Here is a 27,928-nt window from a genome sequence, read left to right as displayed (position 1 = left end):
GCACAGAGAATTTCTAGGGCGGTGAAACTACTCTGCATATTACAATGGTGGATACATGTCATGATACATCTGTCAAAACCCATAGAACGTACACCACCAAGAGCGAGCCACCACCAAGAGCGAGCCCTAATGTAAACTACGGACTTTGGGGGATACTGATGTGTCAATGTTGGTTCATCAATTGCAACAAATGTACTCTTCTGGTGAGGGATGTTGACACTGGGGGAGGTTGTGCATGTAGGGACAGAGGGTATAGGGGACTTCTCTGTACTTTCTGCTCAATTTTGCTGTGAACCTAAAATTGCTCTAAAAAAATAAAATGTATAAATTAATAAATTTTTAAAATTTAGTTTGTAAAAAAGATCATTGGTATGATTTTAGATTCCACTCCAACTACCTTTAAGAAACTACCACTTGTCAAGTTTTGGTGTACCATCAAAAAAGAACATCCACAATTATATGAAAAATTCTCCTTTCTTTTCCAAATACATACTCTGAGAGGCTGAATTTTCTTCATATACTTCAACCAAATCAACATGTTACAAAAGATGAGATATAGAAGCAGATAGGAGAATCCAGCTGTCTTCCATTAAGCCAGACATCAAAGAGCTTTGCTAAAACATAAACAATGCCATTCCTCTCACTAAATTTTTAAATAACTATTTTGTAAGAAATGCTATATTAACATGTAATACACATTGCTTTATTTTTTTAAAAAACAGTTTATTTTTAAATGAATAAATATTTTTAAATGTTTTATTTCTAACATGGTAAACATCAATAGATCCACATGAACACAAGCTCTTTAGCATCCTGAGTAACGTTTTAGGATTGTAAAAGGGGTTTTGACCAAAATGTTTAAGAACTGCTACTATACACTGTAATAGGTTTATTTTCTATATGGTAGGGATACTGACTGAAATGTTATACTTCTGGAAAAATATTTAGGTCTGTCTTCAAAACTGACAGTCAGTTGTCATTCGCCTTACAGAATGGCAGTCAAGAAAGTAAAGGTCCTCTTAAATTGTTAGCGTGAAGCAGAAGAGAGATCCTGCTGCTCAGCTCCAGTACTTGTGCTCTCTTCAAAGAGATCATGCGCAACTACCAAGGCAGAAATAAGAGGCCTAACAAGTGATAAATTACACAATTCCCCCCATTTATGTCAAGAAGGAACATATGTAAAGAAATAGAGACATATTATTCCTAAACATAAGTAGAAAAGTAAAAAACTTCAAAAGTACAGTTTAACAAGAGACTAAAATTTAAAAAGGTAAACGTTTTGCAGTCACTCCCACCTGGACCATATACAATTCACCATATACAATCCTCCACCTGTTATCTCTAGCAATCTTTATCATTTCACTGAGCCTAAATTTCCACATTTACAAAAAAAGGGATAATGTCTCCTGGGGCTTTAAGGATTAAATAAAGCAATAAATAAACCTAACAAAGCATCTGCCACTCATCTACAGTAATGCACCACGTAACACTGGGTCAACGATGGACCGCATATACGACAGTGGTCCGATAAGATTAGCACCATACAGCCTAGGTGTGTAGTAGGCTATACCATCTAGGTTTGTGTAAGTACACTCTATGATGTTCACACAATGATGAAATCACCTAATGATGCCATTTCTCAGATGTATCTCCATCCTTAAATGACACATGACTGTATTTGTTCAATAAGGATTAACTGTCATGACACTGATTATCAACATTAGGAGGGCAAAAAGGATAAGGGACTAAAACCCTACTTTGATCAAGGTACATATGACAACTCAGCAAGTGGTTAAGATACTAACTACATGACCACTTACTTTATTTTATGCAATATTTTTACAAAATGCAAAAAGAACAAGTTCTTATACATTGTTAAAACTGACTAGCTGAATAAAGCCAAGTAAGATAAACTCTCAGATAAACAGAACTCAAATAAAAATGGTTATATTTCCTCTAGTGACAACCCATGAAATTTTTAAAAACATTAACACAGCTTAATAAAACAACTTGTCCAAAAATCATAAGCTAAGGAGTGAGATAGGCCCATGTTCAAATTTTACTTCGAAGTTGTTGAAAGGATTAGAGCGAATGTGCTTTAAAATACCTAGCACCTTGTAGAAGTTTGCTATGAAGGCCATAACAAAGTACCAGATCAGGTGGCTTAAACAACACTAATGTATTTTCACACTTCTGGTGGCTAGAAGGCCGAGATCAAGATGTTAGAAGATTCAGTTTCTCATGAGACTTCTCACCTTGGCTTGTTGATGGTCATCTTCCTCCGGTATCTTCACATGATCCTCTCTCTGGGTGTCTGTGTCCTAATCTCTTCTTATAAGGACATCAGTCATTTTGGATTAGGGCTCATATGACCTCATTTTACCTTAACTACCTCTTTAAAGTCTCTATCTAGAAACAGTCACATTCTGAGGTATTGGGGATTAGGACTTAAACATACGAATTTGGGGGAGGACACAATTCAGCCCTTAACACATCTTAATAGGTGAAAGAATCTAGCACTGTGTCTGACATATGGTGGATCCTCAATACATACTAGTTATTATTAAGCAAAAAGAAAAAAGAGAACAGTTTCTAAAATGATTTAATTCCCTCCTTACCTTCCTTCTATAATGGCAGGAAGCCACATTCACTGACAGGAGGTCTTGCACCTAAAAGTATGCATTTGGACTTACATAAATGCAACAGCACATTAGAATGGAAATAAAGGCAAGAAAAGAGATTGAACGATGGAGAAATTGTCACTCTTCCAGTGTCTTCTCTATTTAAAGGGATCTAAAGGAGTTGTGGGATAAGAAGAAAATGGAGAGTTTTTCATTTTAGACCTCCTTTCCCCTTGGCCTCAGAAGTCTGCCATAGACCCTGATCTGGGAAAGATGAAATATGAGTGGGCTCAAAAAGGAGATACTTACCATTGCCTGTATTCTACCCCCGCATTTCACCAACACCTATGCAACAAAGCAATTACACTATTTTTTGAAAATCCCAACACAGATTTACCTAGTTTTATTTGTTAATAATTTCCTGATACAGATTTTTAATTCAAATTATAATATACAAAGCAACTAAATAGATACTGTCATCTAAAGGAATTCTCATAAATCACATTACTATTAAAAACACTTCCTAGCAATTTGTTGCATGAATTTAATTTTTTATTTAATAGCTAGCATCTGAGTACTTAACGATGTGACAGGTACTCTGCATGTGTACATTATCTCATTTAATCCTTATAACCCTATGAAAACATATGGAAATTACTCTTTAAATCAGGAGAAAAGAAATTTTTGATGATGTAGTCTTTTTAAAGAACTTTATTAAGACGTTTCTCACAAATTAGGGAAAAGCTTTTTATCAGTAAGAGAAAAATCCTTATTTTATAACACAAGTGAAAAAACACCAGAGAAGTTGACACCATAACTTTGATAAACTCCAGAGTTCCTGGTTTCCAGTTCTTTTAAACTACACTCTTACCTAGTAATCAAAGCTTTCAGAAAGAATGCCAAATCCAGTCTCTCCTGAAATGACACACAATAGCACTGAGACACCTGCTTTAATTCCTCCCATTTACACATGTACACTAACATAGCTCAATCAATCATAAATCCTCTCTTTCATTAAACAGAGATTAAGATTAAATACAATATATGAGACTATCTGGGGTTTTTTTTTTTTTTAATACAAGATTACTGGTACCAAAGCAGAGTAGAATACAAATGCTACTTATTAAAGAACCCACAATTCTTTTTTCGCTTCAGAGGGCTTCAAATGTTCAACAATATTTTAAAGACTTTTTTACATATAGGCTAATATATAGCCTATTTTTCTTTTATGACAGAAACGTACGAACAGTACCCTTAATTATACCCCTGCAAATAGGACACTTTCTTAGAGCAGGGGCACATTCCTGGCATACTACCAGATGACCACAAGGAATGAACACAATAGAAACTTCTTTGTCCATACACACTTTACAAGTTCTTTCTTCCTGGAGCCTCCTCAACTGTTCTTCCAGTGACAGACCTAGTAACAACAACAAAAAAACTTTAGTGAAATTCAGTTTCTACTTTACCTCCCATTAAAAAAAAAAAGAATATTTCATGCTGGTCTTAAGTCTTTATTTTGTTTTACCTGAAACATCTTCTGTTGGAATATACTTCATATTCTTTTCCACTGAGGAAAGAAAAACATACGAAAAGCATCACTCTACCAAATACAAGACTGCTTCACCTACTACATGTTTTTTTCCACCACCATCTATTGAAGGACATAGCTTTTAGCTATATATTATCAGGTTTTATTTAGCCATACTACTTGGGCAATAAAGGATTTCACTTTTTTACAACAACATATAGACTACAGTCCACTAATTGGATTTGTTTGTCAAACACAAAGATAAACATAATCCCAAGGATTTCTAAAATAATTTTATCAACAAACTCACCAAATAAGTTCTCATATAAAGTAGAGTCAATTTCTTTTAGACAGTTTTTGAAGATGTTGGCAGCAGCATTTCCTTTAACTAAAACGGTATCAATGAGTTCTCTTGCTTGTAAAGGTATCTGAGTTTTTTGTTTAATAATATCATGTTCTTGCTTATTAATTACATTGGCCTTTAAAAGATTATCCAGGATAGGAAGCACGCACGTCAACTGCTGAAAGAGGGCCATTCTATTCCTCCGAATTAATGATAAATCATCTTCATTTAAAAAAAAAAAAAGAAAAAATCCATTAGATTTTAAACTGCTTCAATTATACTCATACAGTCACTAACAACTAACCCTACAAACAATTTAGGCACTCAACAAACAGGAGCTCGAAAAAGAACAAAATTACTTCTTTGCACATTAATGTCTGGCATTTGGAAAACTTGCAGAATATTTAGCTAAGGCATATTATATAATACATATATGGTTTCTGTTTTCGTCACTTTTTAAAGTCTATATATTTACATACCTTAAAACCCTGCTCTATTCTGTTGAAAGTAAGCAGAGAATTTTAGAGGACAGTAAAAATTTCCCACTTCTGTACTTTCCCCCATGCCATTAGTAATACTGACTTCTAATTGTATTATATCACTTTACTTTTATAAGCATTTTCAAGTAAATTGTCTCACTTGATACAAAGATCCTGTCAATTAAACAAGGCATCTAATTTTCAGATAGGGAGAAAAAGACTCAGAAAACAATGAGTGACCTGTCCAAGGTCACAGAAAGAATCAGTTGCAGAATGAGGTCTCCTAGATTAGCATTCTTTTCAACTCCGTGCTTAAGCAGCAGTACTGCAGCGTTGAAAAGTTTGAGTGTAAGGTCAGGACAGACCTAGAGCCCCATACCCGCCTAGCCACTTACCACCAGCTATGTGCCCTAACCTCCATTTACCTCAGTTTCCTCATCTGTGAAATAAGATAATAATAGTACCTTCCTCAAAGAGTTGCAAGGATTATATGAGATAATACATTAAAAGTATTTAGCACAATACCTGGCACATAGCTAGCTACCAATATTATTTTATAAATGTCTAGGTTTATATCAATTTAAAAAAAACAAACTGCATATGAATCAAGCCTAATCTTTTTATAAAAGCAAATGTTTTCTCCTTTAACCCCAAATCACATAAAATTCATGCTAAATTCCCTACATTTATGGAATATGGGCATGAACTCCTGAGATATCCTTCAAAAAGTTCCTTCTTTTGCTGTCCCAATCACCATAACATTTAATTGCCTCTTTTAAGCTTTAAAAAAAAAAAAAACAGTACATCTCTATATTTACAAGTTTAGTGAGAAATAAGTTGTAAAAAGAGAAGTCCATTTTCCTTCCCCATTTTATGATAAGAAAGCTGAGGTCTGGTTAAATAAACTACCAAACAGGCAACTGTCAGAGCCAGGATTTAAACACAAATCTGTCTCAATCTAGAAGTCAGACTTTAAACATTTTGCTAGATGGCCCCACGATAAGGTTCTCTTAAACTATTCCCATCATTACTTACGAGCTTAAACAGAAAAAGTGTCTTCCAGCCCAAATACCCTAATTCACACTATATATGCAAACTTCACCTCACTTGGCTCTTTAACCATGCCTTTTGGTACACTAGTCTCCAGAACCAGTCTATAAGCTTCTTCAGAGCAAGCACCATGATTAGTACAGTATTTGACATAGGTGCTCACACTCAATTAATATTTGCTGAAGGAATGATAACTCAAAAGACTTGTTTTGGGAGTCTGAGGCTTAACAGACTGATGTGAATACCAAAATCAGTTCCCTACTATCTTTGGGTTGGGCAGGGGCTACTTACTTGTTAAGCTCTAGGATTTCATCATCATTCCTATCTTTTGTATAAGAATCACTTAGCAAGTATTTAGAAAGTCAAACACCGTATTAAGAATATGATTTGAAGGAACTTAAAAGAAAAACAAAGTAGAAACAAGACCTAGATCCAACTTTAAAATCTTGCTTTTTCAAACCAATTTAAATTTGTTATATGTGAGGAAGAAATGCAATACAGCTCAAGAAAAGAGTTATACTAAAATCCTCTGGTTAGCATAAATCAGGGATCTTATTGGAAAATAAGCATATAGAAAAAAGCTGCAGTCAACGGTTCTCAACTAGAGTAGTACATTGCCCACAGTGGAGAAGGGAATATGCAGTCTGGAAATGACTGGTGGCTGCTATCAGCAGTTAGGGGACAGACAAGGATGCTAGCTGTCCTGCAACATGTGAGACAGTCCTATGAACCCCACTGAGAAATAATGCAGGTGACTAACACTCCCAAATACCTGATGCCATTTCTTCAGTTTGTCTTTCCTTCTCCTCTTCTCTTTTTTCATCTTCAGCATTAAGAAGTGCTGACACGATATCATTAACTGTTTTGTAATTCTCTCCAGTTGTTAGGATTTTACTCTGAACTGTCTGTTTTACCAGGCTTCTACTGAAGCCCATTTCCAAGGCAGCTTTAATCACAGGTGTATTCATCATGACTGCATCTTCAGAAGAACTTTCTCCAGGTCCAAAATGAACAACTATTTGAAAAGACATGTACCCATGTTAAATTTTACAAACATAAAATATGGAGAAAAATAATTACTTTGACACAATCTTTAACGTCATGCTGCTTATATCCTAGTAAGGGAGATGAGCCATATGCACCAATTACTTATAACTCCAACAAAAGTTTGAACTTTTGATAAGGATCAAATCAAAGTATAAGAGTATGCTATACTTTTTAAAAATACAACTTCCAAGGCTACATCCTAGACCTACTTAATAAGAGACTCTCTAGAGATGGAGCTTAGGAATCTGTATCTTTAAAAAATTCCCCAAATGACTCTAATGTACAGTCAGTTTTGAAAACCAATATGCCACACAAATTCAGATAGTGAGAAGTGAGATAATTTCTCACTTCAGCCAGGAAAGTTGGGGAAATCAACAAAGACTTCATGGAAAAGATGGCATTAGTGTTTGGACTTGAAGGATGGACAAAAGCAGAATCTAGGAGAGGTGGATAGATAAAGCAGAGAGAATAACATGAAGGGAAGAACAGTAAAATGGACAACTAATTCATGCAAGACATGTCTAAAAATGTGGTTAAAGGAGTAAAGTAATGTGATTTCAGACAACAACAGATGCTCTGAAGAAAATAAAGCAGTGTAAGGTGATTACAACAAACTAGGAGGCAGGAGGACAACTCAGGGCAATCAGGGAGGCATTTTCTGATAACAGGGTCAATGCTGGCTAATAGGGCATCTCTGTGAAAAAGATAAAGACATCATTCTTTAAGATACTTTACTGCCATCTGCTGGAAAGCTGTTATAATAAACACATAAATATACAATGGCTACAATGTGTACTGTGCTCCCTTGTTCAAACATAAGTGGAAACACTACCTGATAGATAACACCAGAACACACACTTTAACGATAAGGAGTGATCTATGGGAAGATCTGAGAGAAGTCTTCCAGGAAAAGAGAATAGCAAGTATAAAAGTCTTAAGTCAAGAGAAAAGTCTGATATATTCAAGAAACAGAAAGAAGGTGGTAGAAAGTCAGAGACGAGGGGGACGCCCAGGTCATGTAGAGTCTTGGGAGTTCATATTTTAAGTTTGCTAGAATATTCTAGGAGGATTTTAAGCAGAGGACTGAAAAACCTGATTTGTCTTTTCAAAAGATTATTCTGGCAGCTCTGTAACAAACTTTTATGAAGCAAAATGGAATCAGAGAGACCAGTTAGGATATTATGACAGAAGATGATGGCAGTCTGGATTAGGTTGATAGTGGTGGAGAGGGAGAGAAATGGTAGGATTTGGGACATATCAGGACTTAGAACAGATTAAATATACAAAGTAAAGAGAGGAATCAGGGATGATGCCTAACCTAACTTGAGCCAACTTTTTGACCTTAGCAAGTGGGTACCATTAACTGAGATGGGGAAGACCAGAGCAGGAACAAATCTGGGGGATAAAGGACAAGAAGAAAACGTTTGCTTTGGTCATATTAACTCTGAAATACTTGTTATAGCCAAGTAGAGATTTAAATGGGTAGTTGGACATGCCAGCCTAGAGCCCAGGAAACAGAGAAATAAATTTGGGCTGAGTGTTGACAGGTACTCCATCATTTAGAAGTTTGAAAAAGGAGTAGCCTCTAAAAGAGACTATTCATGATCAAGCAGGGAAATGGGGGAAACCAAGAATGTGGCATCGGGAAGTGAAGAAAATGTCTTATGAAGGATGCAGGATTTTGATGTCAGCCAAGATTGCTGAATAAGATGTCCCCTACTTGTATCTCCATTCAACAACAATTTGGAATCCATCCATGGGCAAAACTGCCTCATGGGAGCTTTGGGATCCGAGTAGAAGATTATGAAATCCCAGTGAAGTTCAACACCAGGGAGAGACGTTTTGAGAAGATAAGCCCATACCCAGGTGGCTGACTCACTGACCATGGTCCTGGCTACAGACCCAGAAACAGTTCCACACCTCTCAGGACTTGACTACAGCCCCATTTGGCTTGGTCCTGTCACTAACGCCATATACCAAGGGAATGGGAAGGAGTCCATGCTTTGGGTAACAGGCACACAGACCTCGGACCAGCTATGGACACTGAAGTTGCCTGTGAACCAGATTCAGCCAGGGTTTGGGAGCCGCTGGAGGTAAATCAGCCACACTCAGTCAGACGATAGATTCTGAAATGGCCTCATAACTGGGCTCCAACCACCCCAGATACAGTCCACAGTCTTGCTGACACAGGAACCCAGCAAGAGACACTCTGGCTGTGCACCACAGGCTCCTGAAAGGACCCTAAATCTGGTTCCAGTCCATCCCAGCCACAGTCCACAAGCAGTATTGCTGGCACATGGAGCCGGTGGGAGACACTCATGTCTGCACCTCAGGAGATCCTGAAACAGTTCCAGACTCTCCGACCACAGTGAGGGAGCAGCCTAGTCCACCAAAGAGATTGGCAGGAGACACGCCCATCTGTGCCTCCAGAGCCAAGTCCACAGACTTCAATCTTCGCTGCAGCACATGAAATAGCCCTGGGGCTCCGTTCCAGCCCCTCTCAGCCACAGTTCAGGGCCAGTTCTACCCATCAAGGGACCCATCAGTGATCAGACAGGAGCCTTCCCAGGGACCTAGAGGGAGCCATACCCATCCGCACATCTGGTCACGGGCCTGCTGTCTGAGGACTAAACTGTGGACCCTGAAGCAGACCTTTGTCTCAATAACATCCTGCTAAACAATGTACTGGAGTCAGTCCTATCCATCAAGGGACGAGACAGGATCCATGCCAGCCTGAGCCCCTTGTGACAAGCCCACCAACCATGTATCCCACCACAGACTCAGCAACAGCCTTGTCACCAGCTTCAATTAAGCACAACTGTGATTTCTGAGGTAATCCCAGCAGCCAAGGGAACCAACAGAAAGAGGTCTTTACCCACCAAAACCAGTCCACAAAGACTGGAAGAGGCATTTCCTCCTTCAAATACACAGACACCAAGGCAAGGCTACAAATATCATGCAAATCAGGCAACTATGACAATACCAAAGGAAACTAATAAAGATTCAGGAACCAACCCCAAAGAAATGGAGACCTACAATTTGCCTGACAACAAACTCAATGTAATCATTTTAAAGAAACTCAATGAAATTCAAGAGAACAAGACAACTAAATGAAATGAGGGTAACAATACATGAACAAAATTAGAAGTTTAATAAAGAAATATACACCATAAAAAAGAACCAAACAGAAATTCTGGAGCTGAGAATACAATGACAGAACTGAAAAATTCAATAGAGAGCTTGATCATGCAGAAAAAAGAATCAGAGAACTCAAAGGGAGATCATTTGAAATCAGCCAGTTATAGGAACAAAGAAAAAAGAGAATGAAAAAGAGTGAAGAAAGCCTACATGAGTTATGGGACAACAACAAGTAAATGAACATTCACATCACGGGAGTCCCAGAAAAAGAGGGAGAGGAAGGGGAAGAAAGCTTCTTTAAAGAAATAATAGCTGAATGCTTCCCAAATCTTGGGAGAGAAATGGACATCCAAAAACACTAAGTTGAAAAAACCTCAAGCAAGATCAACCCAAAGATTACACCAAGACCCACTATAGTCAAAACGTTAAAAGCCAAAGACAAAGAGAGAATTATAAAAGCAGCAAGAGAAAAATGAGTCATCACATACAAGGGAACTCCCTAAGGCTATTAGCAGATTCCTCCACAGAAACCTTGCAGGCCAAGACAGAATGACTTGCTTTATCAAAGTACTAAAGGAAAAAAACCACAAACCAATAATACTAGCAAAACTGTCCTTCAGAAACAAAGGAGGGATAAACACATTCCAGACAAAAGTTGAGGGAGTTCATCAACACTAAACCTGCCTTACAAGAAATGCTAAAGGGATTTCTTCAAGTTGAAATAAAGGGATGCTAAGTAACAACATGAAAACATATAAAAGTATAAAGTTTACTGGTACAAGTAAATATGTACCAAACTGAGAATATTCCATACTGTAACTATATCTCAAGTAAAAAAGTTAAAAAACAATAATATTAACTATACCTACAGTAACTTGTTAACGGATGCATAATATAAAAAACGTAAATATGACAGTGTAAAATGTGGCGTGAGAAGTGAAAGTGTAGAGTTTTTGTATATGATTAAAGGTAAGTTGCTACCAGGTTAAAACAGACAATTATATCTATAAGACGTTTTATGTAAGCCTCATGGTAAACATAAAGCAAAAACCCTATAGTAGATACACAAAATATACAGAGAAAGGAATTAAAGCATACTATCACAGAAAATAAAACAGAAAGGAAGACAGCAAGAGAGGAAGAAATAAACAAAGGTACTAAAAAACAGTTTGAAAACAATTAACAAAATCATAGTAAGTCCTTACATATCAACAAATACTTTAAATGTAAATAGACTAAATTTTCCAATCAAGAGAGACAGAATGGCTGAACAAGATCTAACAACATGCTGCCTGCAACAGACTCACTTTAGCTTTAAGGACACAGGCTGAAAGTAAAGAGATGAAAAAGATATTCCATGCAAATGGCAACCAAAGAGATGAGGCATGGCTATACTTACATCAAATAAAATAGACTTTCAGTCAAAATCAGTGACAAGAGACAAAGAAGGTCACTATACAGTGACAAAGGGGTCAATTCATCAAGAGGATATAACAATTAAAAATGTACCAAACAATGGAGCACATAAATATTTAAAGTAAATACTAACAGAAGTAAAGAGAGAAATAAAGAGCAATACAATAAAGAGTAGAAGACTTCAATGCCTCATGTTCATCATTAGATAGATCATCCACACAGAAAATAAGAGACAGCAGACCTGAATAACAGTATACACCAAAGGGACCTACAGACATACACAGAACATTCCATCCAAAAGCACCAGAATACACATTCTTCTCAAACTCACATGGACCATTCATCAGGATAGAGCATATGTTAGGCCACAAACCAAGCCTCAACAAATTTAACAATACTGAAATCATATCAGGTATCTTTTCCAACCACAATGGCATGAGACTAGAAATCAGTAACAGGAAGAAAACTGAAAAATTTACAAATACAGGGAAATTTAACAACACACTCATGAACAACCAATGGATCAAAGGGGAAATCAGAAAATATCTTGAGACAAACAAAAATAAAAACACAAAATATCAAAGCTTAGAGGATGCAGCAAAAGCAGTTAGAAGAGGGAAGTTGATAGCAATAAATGCCTAAATTAAGAAAAATGAAAGATCTCAAATAAACAACCTAACTTTATACATCAAAAATAGAGAAAAAGAACAAACTAAGCCCAAAGTTAGCAGAAGGAAGGAAATAGTGAAGAGCAAATAAATGATATTATTACAAAGACAATAGAAAAAAAACAATGAAACTAAGAGTTGGGTTTTTTTTGTTTTTTTTTTTTTTGTTTTTTTTAAAGATTTTATTTTTTCCTTTTTCTCCCCAAAGCCCCCTGGTACATAGTTGTGTATTCTTCGTTGTGGGTTCTTCTAGTTGTGGCATGTGGGATGCTGCCTCAGCGTGGTCTGATGAGCAGTGCCATGTCCGCGCCCAGGATTCGAACCAACGAAACACTGGGCCGCCTGCAGCGGAGCGCGCGAACTTAACCACTCGGCCACGGGGCCAGCCCCTAAGAGTTGGTTTTTTGAAAAAGTAAACAAAATTGACAAACCTGTAGCTAGACAAACTAAGAAAAAAGAGAAAAGACTCAAACAAAATTATAAATGAAAGAGGAGACATTACAAATGACACACCAAAAATAGAAAGAGACTGCCTTGAACAATTATACACTAACAAATTGGATAATCTAGATAAAATGAATAAATTCCTAGAAATATACTACTTACCAAGACTGAATCATGAAGAAATAGAAAATCTGAATAGACAAATAACAACTAAGCTGATTGAAGCAGTAACCAAAAACCTTCAAACAAAGAAAAGCCCTGGACCAGATGGTTTCACTGGTGAATTCTATCAAAGATTTAAAAAAGTATTAGCACCAATCCATCTCAAACTCTTTCAAAAAGTTGAAGAGGAGGACACAATCTCAAATTCATTTTATGAGGCTAGCATTAGCCTGATACTAAAGCCAGATAAGGATACTACACAAAGAGGAAACAACATGCCAATATCTTTGATGAATATAGATCCAAAAATTCTAAATAAAGTACCAGCAAACCAAATTCAACAGCACATTAAAAGGACCACACATATCATCAAAGAGGATTTACCTCTGGGATGCAATGATGGTTAAACATATGAAAATCAATAAATGTGATAAACCATATTAATAGAACAAAGGATAAAAATCATATGACCCCCTTAATGGATGCAGAAAAAGTGTTTGAGAAAATTCAATACCCTTCCATGATAAAAGCTCTCAACAAATTTGGTACAGAAGGAACATACATCAACATAATAAAGGCCATGACAAACCCACAGCTAACATCATAGTCAGTAGTGAAAAGCTGCAAGTTTTTCCTATACAATAGGAATAAGGCTACTCACTCTCACAACTTTTATTCAAAATAGTACTGGAAGTCCTAGCCAGAGCTATTAGACAAGAAAAGAAATACAAAGTATCCAAACAGAAACAGAACAAGTAAAGTTGTCTCTATTTGCAGATGACATGATCTCATATATAGAAAATCCTAAAGACTCCACTAAAAAACTGCTAGAATAAACAAATTCAGTAAAGTTGCAGGATAAAAGAAAATCAACATACAAAAATCAGTTACATTTCTATACACTAACAATGAAATATCAGAAAAGGAAATAAATAAAACCACTCCATTTACAATAGTTAACAAAAACATTAAAATATAATTGTATCTCAATAGAAAAAAAATACTGGAGAATAAATTTAACCAAGGAGGTGAAAGATCTGGACACTGAAACTATAAGACATTGATGAAAGAAAGTGAAGACACAAATAAATGGAAAGATATCCCATGTTCATGGATTAGAAGAATTAATATTGTTAAAATAACCATACTACCCAAAGCCATCTATAGATTCAATTCAATCTCTATCAAAATTCCAACAACACTTTTTCACAGAAATAGAAGAAACAATTGTAAAAGTCACACTGAACCACAAAAGACCCCAAAGAGTCAAAACAATCATCAGAAAAAAGAACATGGGGCTGGCTCTGTTGCCAAGTGGTGAAGATCACGGGCTCTGCTGCAGCAGTCCAGGGTTTCGCTGGTTCGGATCCTGGGCACGGACATGGCACCACTCGTCAGGCCACGGTGAGGCGGCGTCCCACATGCCACAACCAGAAGGACCTGCAACTAAGATATACAACTATGTGCTGGGGGAATTTGGGGAGACAAAGCAGAAAGAAAAAAAAAAAGATTGGCAACACTTGTTAGCTCAGGTGCCAATCTTTAAAAGAAAAAAGAAAGAAAAAAGAACAAAGCTGGAGGCATCACACTTCCTGTTTTCAAACTATATTACAAAGCTATAGTAATCAAAACAGTTTGGTATTGGCATAAAAACAGACATATAGACCAATGGAACAGAATAAAGAGCCTAGAAATAAATTCAGGCATATAAGGTCAACTACTATTTGACAAGAGAGCCAAAAATACTCAATGGGGAAAAAAGTCTTTTCAATAGATGGTGCTGAAAAAACTGGATATTCACATGCAGAAGAATAAAATTGGACCCCTATCTTACACTACTCACAAAAACTGACTTGAAATACGTTAAAGACTTAAATTTTAGACCTGAAACCATAAAACTCCTAGAATACAGAGAAAAATCTCCTTGACATGGGCCTTGGCAATGATTCTTTGGATATGACACCAGAAGCACAAGCAACAAAAGGAGAAAACAAGTGGGATGACATCTAACTAAAAAGCTTCTGCACAGCAAAGGAAACAATCAACAAAATGAAGAGGCAATCTACAGAATGGAAGAACATATTTGCAAACCATATATCAGCTAAGGGGTTAACATTGAAAATATATAAGGAACTCATACAACTCAACAGCAAAAAAACAACCCAATTAAAAAATGGGCAGAGAATTTGAACAGACATAGGTCCAAAGACAGACAAATGGCCAATGGGTACATGAAAAGATGCACAACATCACTAATAATCAGAGAAACACAAATCACAACCACAAGGAGATATCATCTCACACCTGTTGGAATGGCTATTATCAAGACAAGAGATAAGTGTTGGCAATGCTGTGGAGTAAAGTGAACCCTTGTACACTGTTGGTGGGAATGTAAATTGGTGCAGCCATTACGGAAAACAGTATGGAGGTTCCTCAAAGAATTAAAAATAGAACTACCAAATGATCTAGCAATCTCACTTCTGTGTATAGATCCGAAGGAAATGAAATTACTGTCTCAGAGATATCTGCACCTCCGTGTTCACTGCAGCATTATTCACAGTAGCCAACACATGGAAAATACCTCTAAGTATCCATCAACAGCCGAGCGGATAAAGAAAATGTGATAATATACATATACAACAGAATATTATTTATCCATAAAAAAAAGGAAATCCCTCCATTTGTGACACCATGGATGGACCTTATAAGATGAATAACTTATAAGATAAATAATTTCTGGGGATCTAATATACAGCGTGGTGACTATAGTTAACAATACTGAATTATATACTTGAAAGTTACTAACAGAATAAATCTTAAATGTTCTCATCACACACAAAAAATTCTATTTATGTGAGGTGACAGATGTGTTAACTAACCTTAATGTGGTACTCATTTAGCAATATATGTGTGTCAAATCAGGCCACTGTACACCTCAAACTTACACAGTGTTATGTGTCAATTATATCTCAATAAAGCTTGGGGGAAGAAAAAGAGTAAAGCAGTCAACTATTTCAAATGCTGAAAACAGGTCAAGTAGTGGATTTGCTAAGATGGTGGTTGTTGGTGACTCTGACAAGAACAGTTTTTAGTAGAACAAGTTAAAAAAAAGCACGGAAGATGAAGAAGAGAGTAAGCACAGAAAGCTTTCTAGGCATTTTGTTGTCAAAGGAAGCAGAGAAACGAGACAATAGCTGGATGGGGACACAGGTTCAAGGAAAGGTTTTCTTAGGATTGGCTATAGTACATTCTGTTTGCATGCTGAAATAAATGATTTGGACAGATTGAAAAATCGATGATGTGAAAAAGTGTAGATCACTGCCAAAGAAAAATCCTTAGATTGACGGTAAGGGATGAGATTCAGAGGACAGAGGACAAGTGGAAGAGTTGGCCTTACACAAGGGAAGGACAATGCATTCTTTATAAAACAAGAGAAAGGAAAGTATACGGATACATTATGTAAACTGGTGCTTTTCCTGGTGAGAAGATAAAGTAGTTCTCTCTTCCCTGTTTTTATTTTCTCAGTGAAGCAAGGTTAAGAGCTGGGAACAAGGTAGGAAAGAGTGTTAAACTTATGAAGAGAGAAAACGTGAAACAGTCACATGGAAGTTTAGCAAAGTGATTTTATTAGGGAACTGCAGCAGGATTGCAAGGCAGCTCACTAGAAAGCTGTAGTTATAAATTCAAAGTAAGAACAATCAAGTAAGTAAGATACTGTCTTTTCCAGCTTTATTACCCAGGAGATAGTTATCATGTACCCAAGTAACTCTTCCTTTTCCAAGTCAAATAATAACAAACCCTCAACAATCCTCCTGAGTCAGTTTCTGGGACCCTTAGACATCTTGGTCATCTTTTTCTGGTTCTGCTACAAATCTGCCAATATCCCTCTTTGAAATGGGATGCCAAGAATAGAACACCTCTTTCTAGTGCAGTGCAGAAAACAGTGTTGGGGCTGGCTCCGTGGCTGAGTGGTTAAGTTCACGCGCTATGCTGTGGCAGCCCAGGGTTCGGATCCTGGGCGTGGACATGGCACCACTCATCAGGCCACGTTGAGGTGGCGTCCCACATCCCACAACTAGAAGGACATGCAACTCAGATATACAACTGTGTACGGGGGGTTGGGGAGATAAAGCAGGAAAAAAAAAAAAAAAAAAAGATTGGCAACAGTTGTTAACCCAGGTGCCAATCTTTAAAAAAAACAAAAACAAAAACAGTGGACTATTTTGGACACCATAACATACGTACATTACATACATTAACTAAATGCCATATGTGGCTAAATTAAGTTTTAGCCATAAGCTATACCTCCTATCATTGCACTAAAATACTGTACACCTGACAAATACCTAACATCTAGACCAATTCTTAAAACATAAGTGAACCGGGCCTTTTCCCACATGCTAGCTTATAGCAAACTCTTGCTCTTTGGAGGGCTTATTATTTGCAGTTCTCATTCTTTGAGCTATTTGCTATAGTTGGTTTTCTTTTACACGTGTCTTGGAACATCAGCACTTTAAGAACAAAGACTAGTATACTTTGTAGAATCCTCTAAAAATGTCATGAATCTTGGTAGACACATAATATTTATCAGTTAACTTCCTAGCATTTTTTCCTATGACCTCAGAAATCCTTTATTTACATACTTTCATTCTTAACATTCTTATAAAAATCCCTATTCCATATCTGAAATATTTTCAAACATACTTGGTGGATCAGCATTTTCATCTCCAGGAGTGTCTGAAGTTGACAACAGCTAGGAAACAGAAGAAAAACTAATAGGTAAAATCAGAAATCTCAAACAACCTGAACAGAGCAACAGTTAGATAAGTTTATCTTAAGTAATGTACATACTGTTTTGAAAACTGGGTATTTTACATATTTCATTTTGCTTTGTTTTACCTTAATTATCACAAAAATTTCCTTAAACTCTACCTACTTCCAAATTAAAATTCAAGTATTTCTCTAGTTTCAGGAAAGTAGGAAAAAGTATTAATAGTTTCTTTTTCCATTTAGAAGGTCATATTTCAGTTAGATCACTCTCAGGGGTTCTAAACTCCTAACAAGTTATTTTTTGATGGTTTTCCTGGAAAAGATGGAGGAGACACTAAAGATCCTCCTCCACCTCAACATAAATTTGTACAATGGCAAGCTGAGCGATTTTTCAAAAAACTAAAAATAGAAAACAATTTTTTGTTTAGCCCTGAACAAACAAGGTGGTTACAAAAACAAAAATAAAGGTGTCATTAATATGGACACAAAACATGTAACTATAATTAATAAGGAAACAGATATAAATGTCACTTCTAATAATATTTTTTTAAAGTATTATTTCATTCAATGTTGCCAATTATAAAAACTTATTTACCTGTTCAAGAAGATGAGGATATCTAGCTTGAATCTCATCAACAAACTCCTGCCCTTTCATGCTTATCAAGAACTCACATCTAAAACACAAGAGGAAAATTATTTTTAAAAATTCTTTTATACCAAAATATAACCTGACCATTCTAGAAAATTGGCTTTCCAACTCTTTAATGTATCCCATAGTATAAACGTTCTACATCACAAGCTGGCGCACACACACATCCAACAGGAACAAAATTCTCAAAAAAACACTACAAACTCTTAACTATGTGTTGATGCGTTCTGATATTTTCTACTTAAATGCATTAACATAATAACAACAATAAAAGGAGCACAAGCTAAGGCTTGAAAAATGCTGTTCTAGACAATTTACTTTTGGGGCTTAACATAGTTTCAGAAACTAATTCAGTATTGAAAATGTGATCTTTTACAATATAATAACTGCTCATCTTTCCCCAGTGTCCACTCTTTCATTACATTTGAAGCATAAACTCTCCCTCCAAAAATACTGAATCAAATATTTTCATCTATACATAATGTGACAGTGTTTCCAAAATACTTGTTTTCAAACTACTAGAACTTCTCAAAGGTGTTCCAGGAAGTTCACGTAACATCTGTTTCCACATCACTCTTTTTTGTTTTTTAACAAATGATGCTAGACAACTCAATATCCATATCCAAAAACCAAAGAACCCTGACCTAGGCCCATACTATATACAAAAATGAATCATATACCTAAATATAAAACCTAAAACAATAAAACTTCTAGAAGAAAACATAGGAGAAAATCTTCTTTGTCCTTAGGTTAGGTAAAGATTTCTTAGCTAAGAGACCAACAGCATAATCCATAAAAGATAAAACTGATAAAGTGACACCATCAAAATTAAAAACTTCTGTTCATCAAGACAGTGTTAAGAAAATGAAGACAAGCCACAGTCTGACAGTTTTCAAAACACATCTGATAAAGGATTTGAATCCAGAATATATTAAGAACTTTCAAAACCTAGTAATTAAAAAAAAGAACTTTAAAATGGGCAAAAGATTTGAATAAGACACTTCACCAAAAAAGATATATAGAAGGCAAATAAGCAGCTCACCATCACTAATCATTAAGGAAATGCTAACTAAAATCACAGTGAGATTCCGCCACACATCTATTAGAATGGCTAAAATTAAAGACTGACAATAACAAGTGCAGTCAAAAACGCGGAACACCTGGAAGTCTCATACATCGCCAGTGGGAATTTAAAATGGCACAGCCATTTCAGAAAACAATTTGGCAGTTTCTTACACAGTTAAACCAAACTTGCCATACAACCCACCACTCCCACTCCTAAATATTTATCCAAGCAAATGAAAACTCATGTCCACAAATGTTTATTAATGTTCATAGTGATTTTATTCATTATCACTCCAAACTGGAAATAACCCAAATGTCCCTCAACTAGTGAATGGGTAGAATTAGTAGAGATCATACAAGCATGCTCAAGACTCAAGTTTATCACCCAGATAACATAGCTACCTGTCATTGTGCTCCTGATCTTTATACAGTCTTAAATTATTTTTATTCTGGGACTGATTAACTTATATTCATAATGATTAAAGACAGGAAGTATAACAAATCCTGGCTGCCCCATATTTCTCTTCTCCAATCAATTCTATGAGGACACAGATTTTTGTCTGTCTTATTCACTGTTACATCCCCAGCATCTAAAATAGTACTCAGTAGGCACCCAAATATTTGATAAATAAATAAACTGTGTAAAAATATAGTAATAATGATTATCTATTTTGGTTTTTCATTTACTGAGATTTAAGATTATCCACAACTGAATTTGTTGTTTTCAGAAGTGATTACAAAAAGCACCCCTAAGCCTTTTCCCCTATTTAAGTATTTAAAACAAAACACAAATTACAGAAATAAACCAAGATTTTGTTTTGTTTTATTTTATAAAGGACAAAATGCAGCAATTCAAACACTAAAATTGGAAAGCTGTTTTGGTCTCTTTAACACAATATTAGTTAAATTTCAAATTATATGTAGATAATCCCATAGAACTAGGCATAATCAGGTCACTTAAAATTGTGACAATAAACATGCTTTTTCCTACATAATTAAAAATAAACAAAATATGTTACTTTCCAGAGTTAGAAAGTCAAAATTTATCTTGATATATTATGAATATTAAAGACATAATTTTAAAACACAACTTTTAACAATGTACTAACCCGTAATAAAATATTTCTTACTTCATTCTTCTTTTTTATCTTATATTATACAAAAACAACAAAAGAATTTTTTAATTTTCTGAAGGGGTTCAAGAGATTCCTCATTATTGTGAAAGGCACTCACAGGTCAAAACATTATCTATAGTACACAACTCCGCTTATATGCGGTACCAAGAGTAGTCAAACGTACAGACAGAAAGTTGAATGGTGGTTGCTAGGGGCTGGGGGGAGGAGAAAATGAAGAGTTAGCGTAATAAGTACAAGTTTTAGTTTGAAAAGACGAAAAAGTCTGTAAATGGACAGTGGTAATGACTGAGGAACAATGTGAATGTACGTAATGCCAAAGAACTCTATAATTAAAAATGGCTAAAATCATAAATTTTGTAACTTATTATTTTACTACAATTTAAAAAAAAAAATCTAGTCCAACCTTCTCATTTTACAGAGGAAGAAAGAGGCTCAAAGTTGTCACATGGTTTGTCCAAGTTCACACAGCTACTCAAAAACAAAGACAGAATAAATTTCTAATTCTATTTCCACTAACACCACCACCTCTAAATTCTTTCCAGGCTACAGTAAAAAAAGAAGAGAGGGGCTGGCCCCGTGGCCGAGTGGCTAAGTTCACATGCTCTGCTTCGGTGGTCCAGGGTTTCGCTGGTTCAGATCGTGGGCACAGACACGGCACTGCGCATCAGGCCATGCTGAGGCAGTGTCCCACACAGCAGAGCCAGAAGGACATACAACTAGAATATACAACTATGTACTGGGGGACTTTGGGGAGAAGAAGGAAAAAAAAACATTGGCAACAGATGTTAGCTCAGGTGCCGATCTTTTATTTATTTCATTTATTTATTTATTTATTTTGAGGAAGATTAGCCCTGAGCTAACTGTCGCCAATCCTCCTCTTTTTGCTGAGGAAGACTGGCCCTGAGCTAACATCCATGCCCATCTTCCTCTGCTTTATATGTGGAACGCCTACCACAGCATGGCTTGTCAAGCGGTGCCATGTCCGCACCCAGGATCGGAACCAGCGAACCCCGGGCCACCGAAGCGGAACATGCGAATTTAACTGCTGCACCATCAGGCCGGCCCCCGGTGCCGATCTTTTAAAAAAAAAAAGAGATACTGCTAGAGACAGAGTGACTAAAAGGAGATACGTGACATGAAACAAGATAAAACTATACAGAAAAAATAATTTACAATTATAATCAGACTTAACAATCAGCCTATATTATATGCATTTTTATATCCTGTCTTATTCCTAGATCCATTTTATGTCCCTTGTTGTTTTCCTTTTCCCTTCCTTCTTTTTCCTAACTTGGGTTCTTTTTGTTTTATTTTACCTATCTTTGTAATCCTTAAGTCTTCTTTAAAGTAAAATGGGAAATATATTGAAATGTATGACCATAATTGTAAATGAGTCATCAAGAATAAGTTAAATTATATCCTGCATACATGGCTTACAAAAGAAGAAAACACAGGACATTCTACAACATGTTTCATCAAAATAATTAATGTTAAAATTTGGTATTTTAAAAGGTTAATTCCCCAATGGTAAAACAACTGTTATAGTGAAATGTAATTAATCATGCAAGTATGCCTACTTCTTTTAAGTAGAGTTTTGTGTGGAAATACCTTTCAAAACAATTACCTTGGAAACCACTTGGCATGTTCCACCCATGGGTCATCTCCAGATTCCCAACACCTTAAGCCACCATCACAACAAAAGCATTTGACATCATCATTTCGACCTAAACAAAACAAAAAACTAAAACTGAATATACACATATTCTGATATGTAAATCAAAATGAACTAGATAAAATGTAAAGCTAAATATTAGTTTCTCACCCACATAATAGAAACCAGCACTTGCAAGCTGCTCAGGCTGAACTGGTACACGAGGTGGCCAGTACATAAATGTTCTCAGTCGAGCCGCATGTGTCTGCATGCTCAAATTTGAAATGCTAAACCTCAGCGTTTCCAGAGAATTTTCCAAAAATGGACAGTTGGGGAAATGCCTCCGGTGTTCTGACATAGCATCATCCTTTGGTTCCCAGTTACTTAGAGTCCCACCACAGGCAAAGCAGGCTACCCTATCTCCGGGTCCTATATAATAAAAGCCAGCTCTTGCCAATTCTGATGGTGATAAAAAGGTTAATGGCCACATATGGTAAGTAAGAAATCTAGCTTCTTCAGTACTCATTGCATAACTGTAGGGGTTAGTCCTCAAAGGGGAGAAGTCTTCGACTGCTCTAGAATTAACAAGGTTTGGTGAAAGGTTGGAATAAGAACCACTGAATGAGCCACTATGTTCCAAAGTGGGAGATAATGAATGTGTAAAACTGTTCCTCATTGGAGAAGAAGTATTCTTAGAGGTGGATTCCAGACTAGTAACAGAAACCAGATTCTGAATAAAGCTACAGCTAGGATATAGCTGTTTATGTTTTTCAATAGGATTGTCTCCTTGTTTCCAGTTATCCAGCATCAGGCCACAACAGAAGCATTTGACCTTGTCATTCACACCAGTGTAATAAAAACCAGCACGAGCAAGACTCCTTTCTGAGACAGGAACACCGGTGGGGAAAGTTGAATATGTAGACATTCTGTAGAGTTCACATGAAAAGTCATATTTCATTTTTTGTTTGTTGCCGACTGTCCAACTTGACAAGATTGTGCTATCTTCCATTATACTCTTAATTTTTTGATATTAGGGACCTGGGACAAGTCTTTGGGAGGTAGTTTTGTGCATGAGTGATTTTACTTTTGGATGGCTAAAAAGCTTCACATGAAATTTCTCATCTCTTCACACTAATTAGATTTTTACCATAAAAAAGAATCAAATGATAGGCTCCGACTTATGTAAAATTCACTAAACCTTCTTTACTGGATTTATACCTGAGTTTACACTCAGGTAGGATGATCCCTCTCCTAAATTACCAAGAGACTATTTAGTACTTAGTATTAGGTAGTATTTAGCACTCTTGGGGATTATATTAACTCTTTTAGGTAACTCAAGTGTTATTTGCTCATTATTTGGTGCAATACTAACCTAAGGGCCTGAATTAAGTTGACACACTTGTGAAAATAAGTTAAAATTCCTTGATTTTCCAAGGGGATTTATATTCCCAAAATTCCAAACAACTACAGAATATCTAAATTATGCCTTTAATTTGCTTTTGATTATAAGCTACAAAGCCTGGATACCAAGCCAATTACTAAGTATGCTATAAGAGGAAAAACCTATATTCAGGTTTCTTTCCCTACAAGCACTTTAATATGATATCAGAAAAAACCACCTTGCCTAGGCTATATATGGTCACATTATCTAAAGGCTAACTTCATATAGCTTATCATCATAGTATTTACGTAAGTGGGTTATACTAGCTTCAGCTAACAACTTTTGGGGACGTAAACACCCACAAGCTTTACTGAACTTACGCTTCTTATAGTGTGTATGATGTCAAATGAAATTTATTTTGCTTAAATCTCACAAACTGCTAACTTTTCCATCTTTGTTAAATATTGTCTATATTTGTTTCCATTTCCTGCAACCATTATTATGTTGTCTTTCTTCCTAACTTTGCATACCACTTTATTACACCTGATCAACGGAAGTATTTTTCTCCATAAACTTAACTAGTTAACCATAAAATTTCCACAGCTGAAACTTTTTATACTCCATTTAAAAATTAAATAACCTGTCTCTCATTTAAGGTCATGCATCTACTATATACTCATTTGGTAATTAAAGATAAATCAATTTATCAAGATACAGCTTATCCTTTCTATGTTACCACAAACGCCTAACAAAATATTGTATTACCAACAGAATTACTGCTTCTGCAAAATGTACCAGTAATTATCCCTTCTAGCCTTCTTTCTGAATACCCTATTCATACACAAAATTACACTCCACAAAATTCAAACTATATCCCTTTATACAGTTTCTGGGTCTCCATAATGGGATTTATTACTGCAGGAGAAAAAAAAATAAGGGGAAAAAAGTAGACTCTTCGGGGCTGTAAATCTGAAAAGAAAAAACAAAAGTTACTTTTAGAAGACTATTTTCATGTTAAATAGAACTTACAAATTCAATTTATTCAGTAAACTCTTAACAATGATTTACACTTTAGATAATACTACATCTTAATTTCAACACTTTGTCACGAAAACTTTCTAACTTGAAAATCTCTTAATTAAAAGAAATGCAATATACTCCCCTTAGCACTAACTATACATTTTTTTTTAAAACATACAACTTTGAAGACAGAGGGACATTTTCAAATAGGAAAATATTGTGTCCTTGGTCTCCTCCCCTTTCTTCGTGACAACTTTTGAAAGTTTAAAGATAACATCTCTGGCAGTTTTCTAGAAGCAAAAGGGGACAGTGGTGAAAAAGACTACACCCCATCAGCAACAGGACAGCAATAATTAGGCAATAACGTTATTTTTTGAGCGTCGAACCTTTCCAGGACTAGGCAAACTGACCAGTCAGCGTAAAACGTATCAAGAACTCAATATAAACCCTTAAACTCTACAATTCCCTCACAACTCCCCAGCAACAACCACAGAAAACAATTCGAAAACAAAACATGGCACAACGGGCTGCGAAACACTGGCCTTCGGAACGTGACCACTTGCATAAATGTTTTCGTTCCACCAGGACTTGACAGCCTATCTTTAGACTTGTAGCTACAAGCACCGTACTGTGGATTTTGCCGTCTTTATGCAAACTGTAGCTGGCGGGGGGATAGATTAGAAAAGAAGAGAAACTATGGGATTCACTCACTAATTTCCCGGAGTTACTTCTCACAACAGATCACTAAAGCGGCGGACCGCAGTTGGAACTGCCTAAAAAACGAGATCTCGCCGCCACACAACTGTTTTCGTTACATTAAATTTAAGGCATACCGAGGGTTACCTTAAAACCCTGCAAAAACTATGAGAAAACATCTTGGTCAGAGTGCCAGGGGCGAAAAGTGGGCGGCGGCCAGGGCGGGCGTGCCGACAGCTCAATTTTTAAAAAATTATTTCCGACTTCAAGTCTTGGAATTGGGGCTTCCGAATTAAATTAAAGCCTCGGCGAGAGTAGAGAGCAGGATGCAAAGAGCTCCCGGCGACCCTCGCCCCCCGGCCCGGGCCCCAAGCCCTGCCACCTCGCCCGGCCGCCGCTTCGGGGAAATGGGTCCCCGCGGGCCCGCGCCGCCCGGGCCCGGAAGAGCTGCACTCACCGCAGTGCCGGCGCAGCAAACGCGGAAACAGCGCGGCTGCCTGGCGGCCTCCGCAGACGCTGGAGAAGCGGCGGCGACGGAAGAGAGGCCGGGCCGGCTCGTTCCAGCGCTCCCGAAGCCCCCAGCCCAAGCTGGGCCCACGCTGACGCACGGTGACGTCAGCGCGCCCTGCCGGGCCCCGCGTCAGCGCCGCTCGGGGGCGCCGGGGAGTCTGCGGTCGCCGAGCGGGACGGCGCGCGCGCCCTGCTGCGGGCAGTGGGCCAGCCCGCCGGGCGAGGCGGCACGGTTCACATCATCTCGGCGTTTCGATTTGTGCCCTTGCGGTTTGAGCGCGCTGACGTTTCGTTCTCTCTCTGTCCCTGACATTCTCCTGAGGGGGACGTGGCAAACGGAGAGCCGTGGAGTTTGAAGGTTGGGAAACCCTGCGGAAACGCCCCTGCCCCGGGGTTTGCGCCTCTGCCCCCGCGTCACCTCCGAGTTCTGATCCAGCCCGGGTCAAAATTCCTCTAGGGTGACACCTCCGCTCGTCTTAGATGACAGCGTTTGAGAATGAAGTCAACCTGGTGGCATTTTTGCTTTAATTAAGTAAACAGTTGTAACCGTTTTAAACCATTGAAACCGTTTTTGCCTCAGAGCTCAGCTGCGCAGCGTCAACCTTCAGTAGCAGGCGTGGAAACGAAACAAAGCCGAGTGTTGGCAAATACAACAGCGTCAGGAGCTTCTTTTTGAAGGCTTGATCATCTTTTGAGGATGAGATTATATCCACTTTATAATCAGTGTATCTTTTATTTATAAATTTTTGTTTGTCTTTAAGCATTTGGTTTTCTGCTCTGGAGACATATGCACTAACGAAAAAGTGTCCTTATTTTTCAAAAGATCATTGCTAGCTCATTGCTAGCAACATGAATGGGTATTTTAAGCCAGGTCTCGCTCCCAGTTTTTTGTGAATGTGATTAAAATGGAATGTGTACATTCATATATATGCATGCGTATATATAAAACGTACATGTGCCGCAGAGGAGCCCACTGATCAATGATATTTTAAATAGTTAAGTGATAGAAAAGTTGTAAATAAAAAATCTTGGTTTTACCAGCCTAGGACGTTTCGTGTCCCTCCTCTCTGCGTGCCGCAGAGGCATGCAGTGTGTGTGTGTTGTATTGCAGGAAAAGAATTTTTTAATTTATGTCTGTGAAGACACTCTTTGTCAATGAAATCAGTTGCTTTTTTCTCTCAGGGGATCTCCAGGGGGCAAACATTTCAAAAACTTCCAAATAACAAGCTACTTAATTAGGCAGCCAGGGGAATTCCAAGACCCTGAACCATTTCCCATTTCCTGTCCCTGTCATTTCGGCCTGCCAGTCCGTCACAGAACAGGAGGTCTTCTGTTCCAGTGATAATAGTAAAAAGAAAGTATTTGTAACAGTTGGTGATACAGAGAAAAGAAATGCCATGGCTCCCAGTGACTAAAAACTTCCAAATATGCACATGAATTTTGATAGTAGTTCAGTATTTAGTCCAAGTCACTCTTTCTCGGAAAGTTACAGGACCTTCCTTATATATGTGGGAAAATACATATAGCAAGAATTGTTCATTCCGAATTCAAGATTATTTCTCTTTTTTAGTTCTTGTCCTGACCAAAAAGTAAGATAATGAATATACTTCAGTATTGGGAAAAATTCAAATTTCAAAAACCCAAAAGCCTTAGATATTTTTCCCAAAAAGTGTGTAATAACTTCCATGTACATTACTGCTTTATAACTTTTAGCCTTGTATAACCTTGTAGTTTGGTGTTACATCTATTCAGTTAATTTTTTTCATATTTTGAGTGTAGAGTTGCTGGTGATTTTTTAAAAGGTATATATTTCTGCTGAGATTGGCATGCTAATATTTTTCACATTTATGTAGAAAAAAATATTTACAGGATCCAAGACAATTTTGAGGTACAAAACTAAGATGGAGGGGACTTGTCCACCAGATAACGAGTTATATAATAAAGCCATAGTAATTAAGACAGTATTGTATTAGCACAAAGATGGATGAACAAATGAACAAGATAAAGAGCTCATAAAAAAGACATATATATATGAATTTGATATATGACATTGATATTACATATTCAAAAGGATTAGTCAATAAGTAACGTCAAGTAAGTGGTTATTCTAATAAAAAATAGAATTACATCATGACTTAAACTATTAAAACA

At 36.9% G+C, this 27,928-nt stretch overlaps 1 protein-coding gene across 1 annotated transcript; it reads right to left on the bottom strand.

Moving 5' to 3' along the window:
• Nucleotides 1-3,314: 3,314 nt before the first annotated feature.
• On the bottom strand, nucleotides 3,315-26,107 carry BIRC2 (baculoviral IAP repeat containing 2). Its single transcript, XM_023644711.2, has 9 exons — nucleotides 25,725-26,107; nucleotides 22,342-24,520; nucleotides 22,144-22,243; nucleotides 18,265-18,343; nucleotides 17,604-17,652; nucleotides 6,797-7,039; nucleotides 4,463-4,717; nucleotides 4,150-4,191; nucleotides 3,315-4,041 (listed from the first exon to the last, which is right to left on the bottom strand). The coding sequence occupies exons 2-9, from the start codon at nucleotides 23,177-23,179 to the stop codon at nucleotides 3,848-3,850; spliced, it is 1,800 nt and encodes a 599-aa protein (XP_023500479.1). The 5' UTR covers nucleotides 23,180-24,520; nucleotides 25,725-26,107; the 3' UTR covers nucleotides 3,315-3,847.
• Between the last annotated feature and the right edge of the window lie 1,821 nt (nucleotides 26,108-27,928).

The sequence above is a fragment of the Equus caballus genome, chromosome 7 (assembly GCF_041296265.1).
Source record: "Equus caballus isolate H_3958 breed thoroughbred chromosome 7, TB-T2T, whole genome shotgun sequence".
Lineage (NCBI taxonomy): Eukaryota > Metazoa > Chordata > Mammalia > Perissodactyla > Equidae > Equus > Equus caballus.
This window is presented reverse-complemented; position numbering and strand designations above follow the sequence as displayed.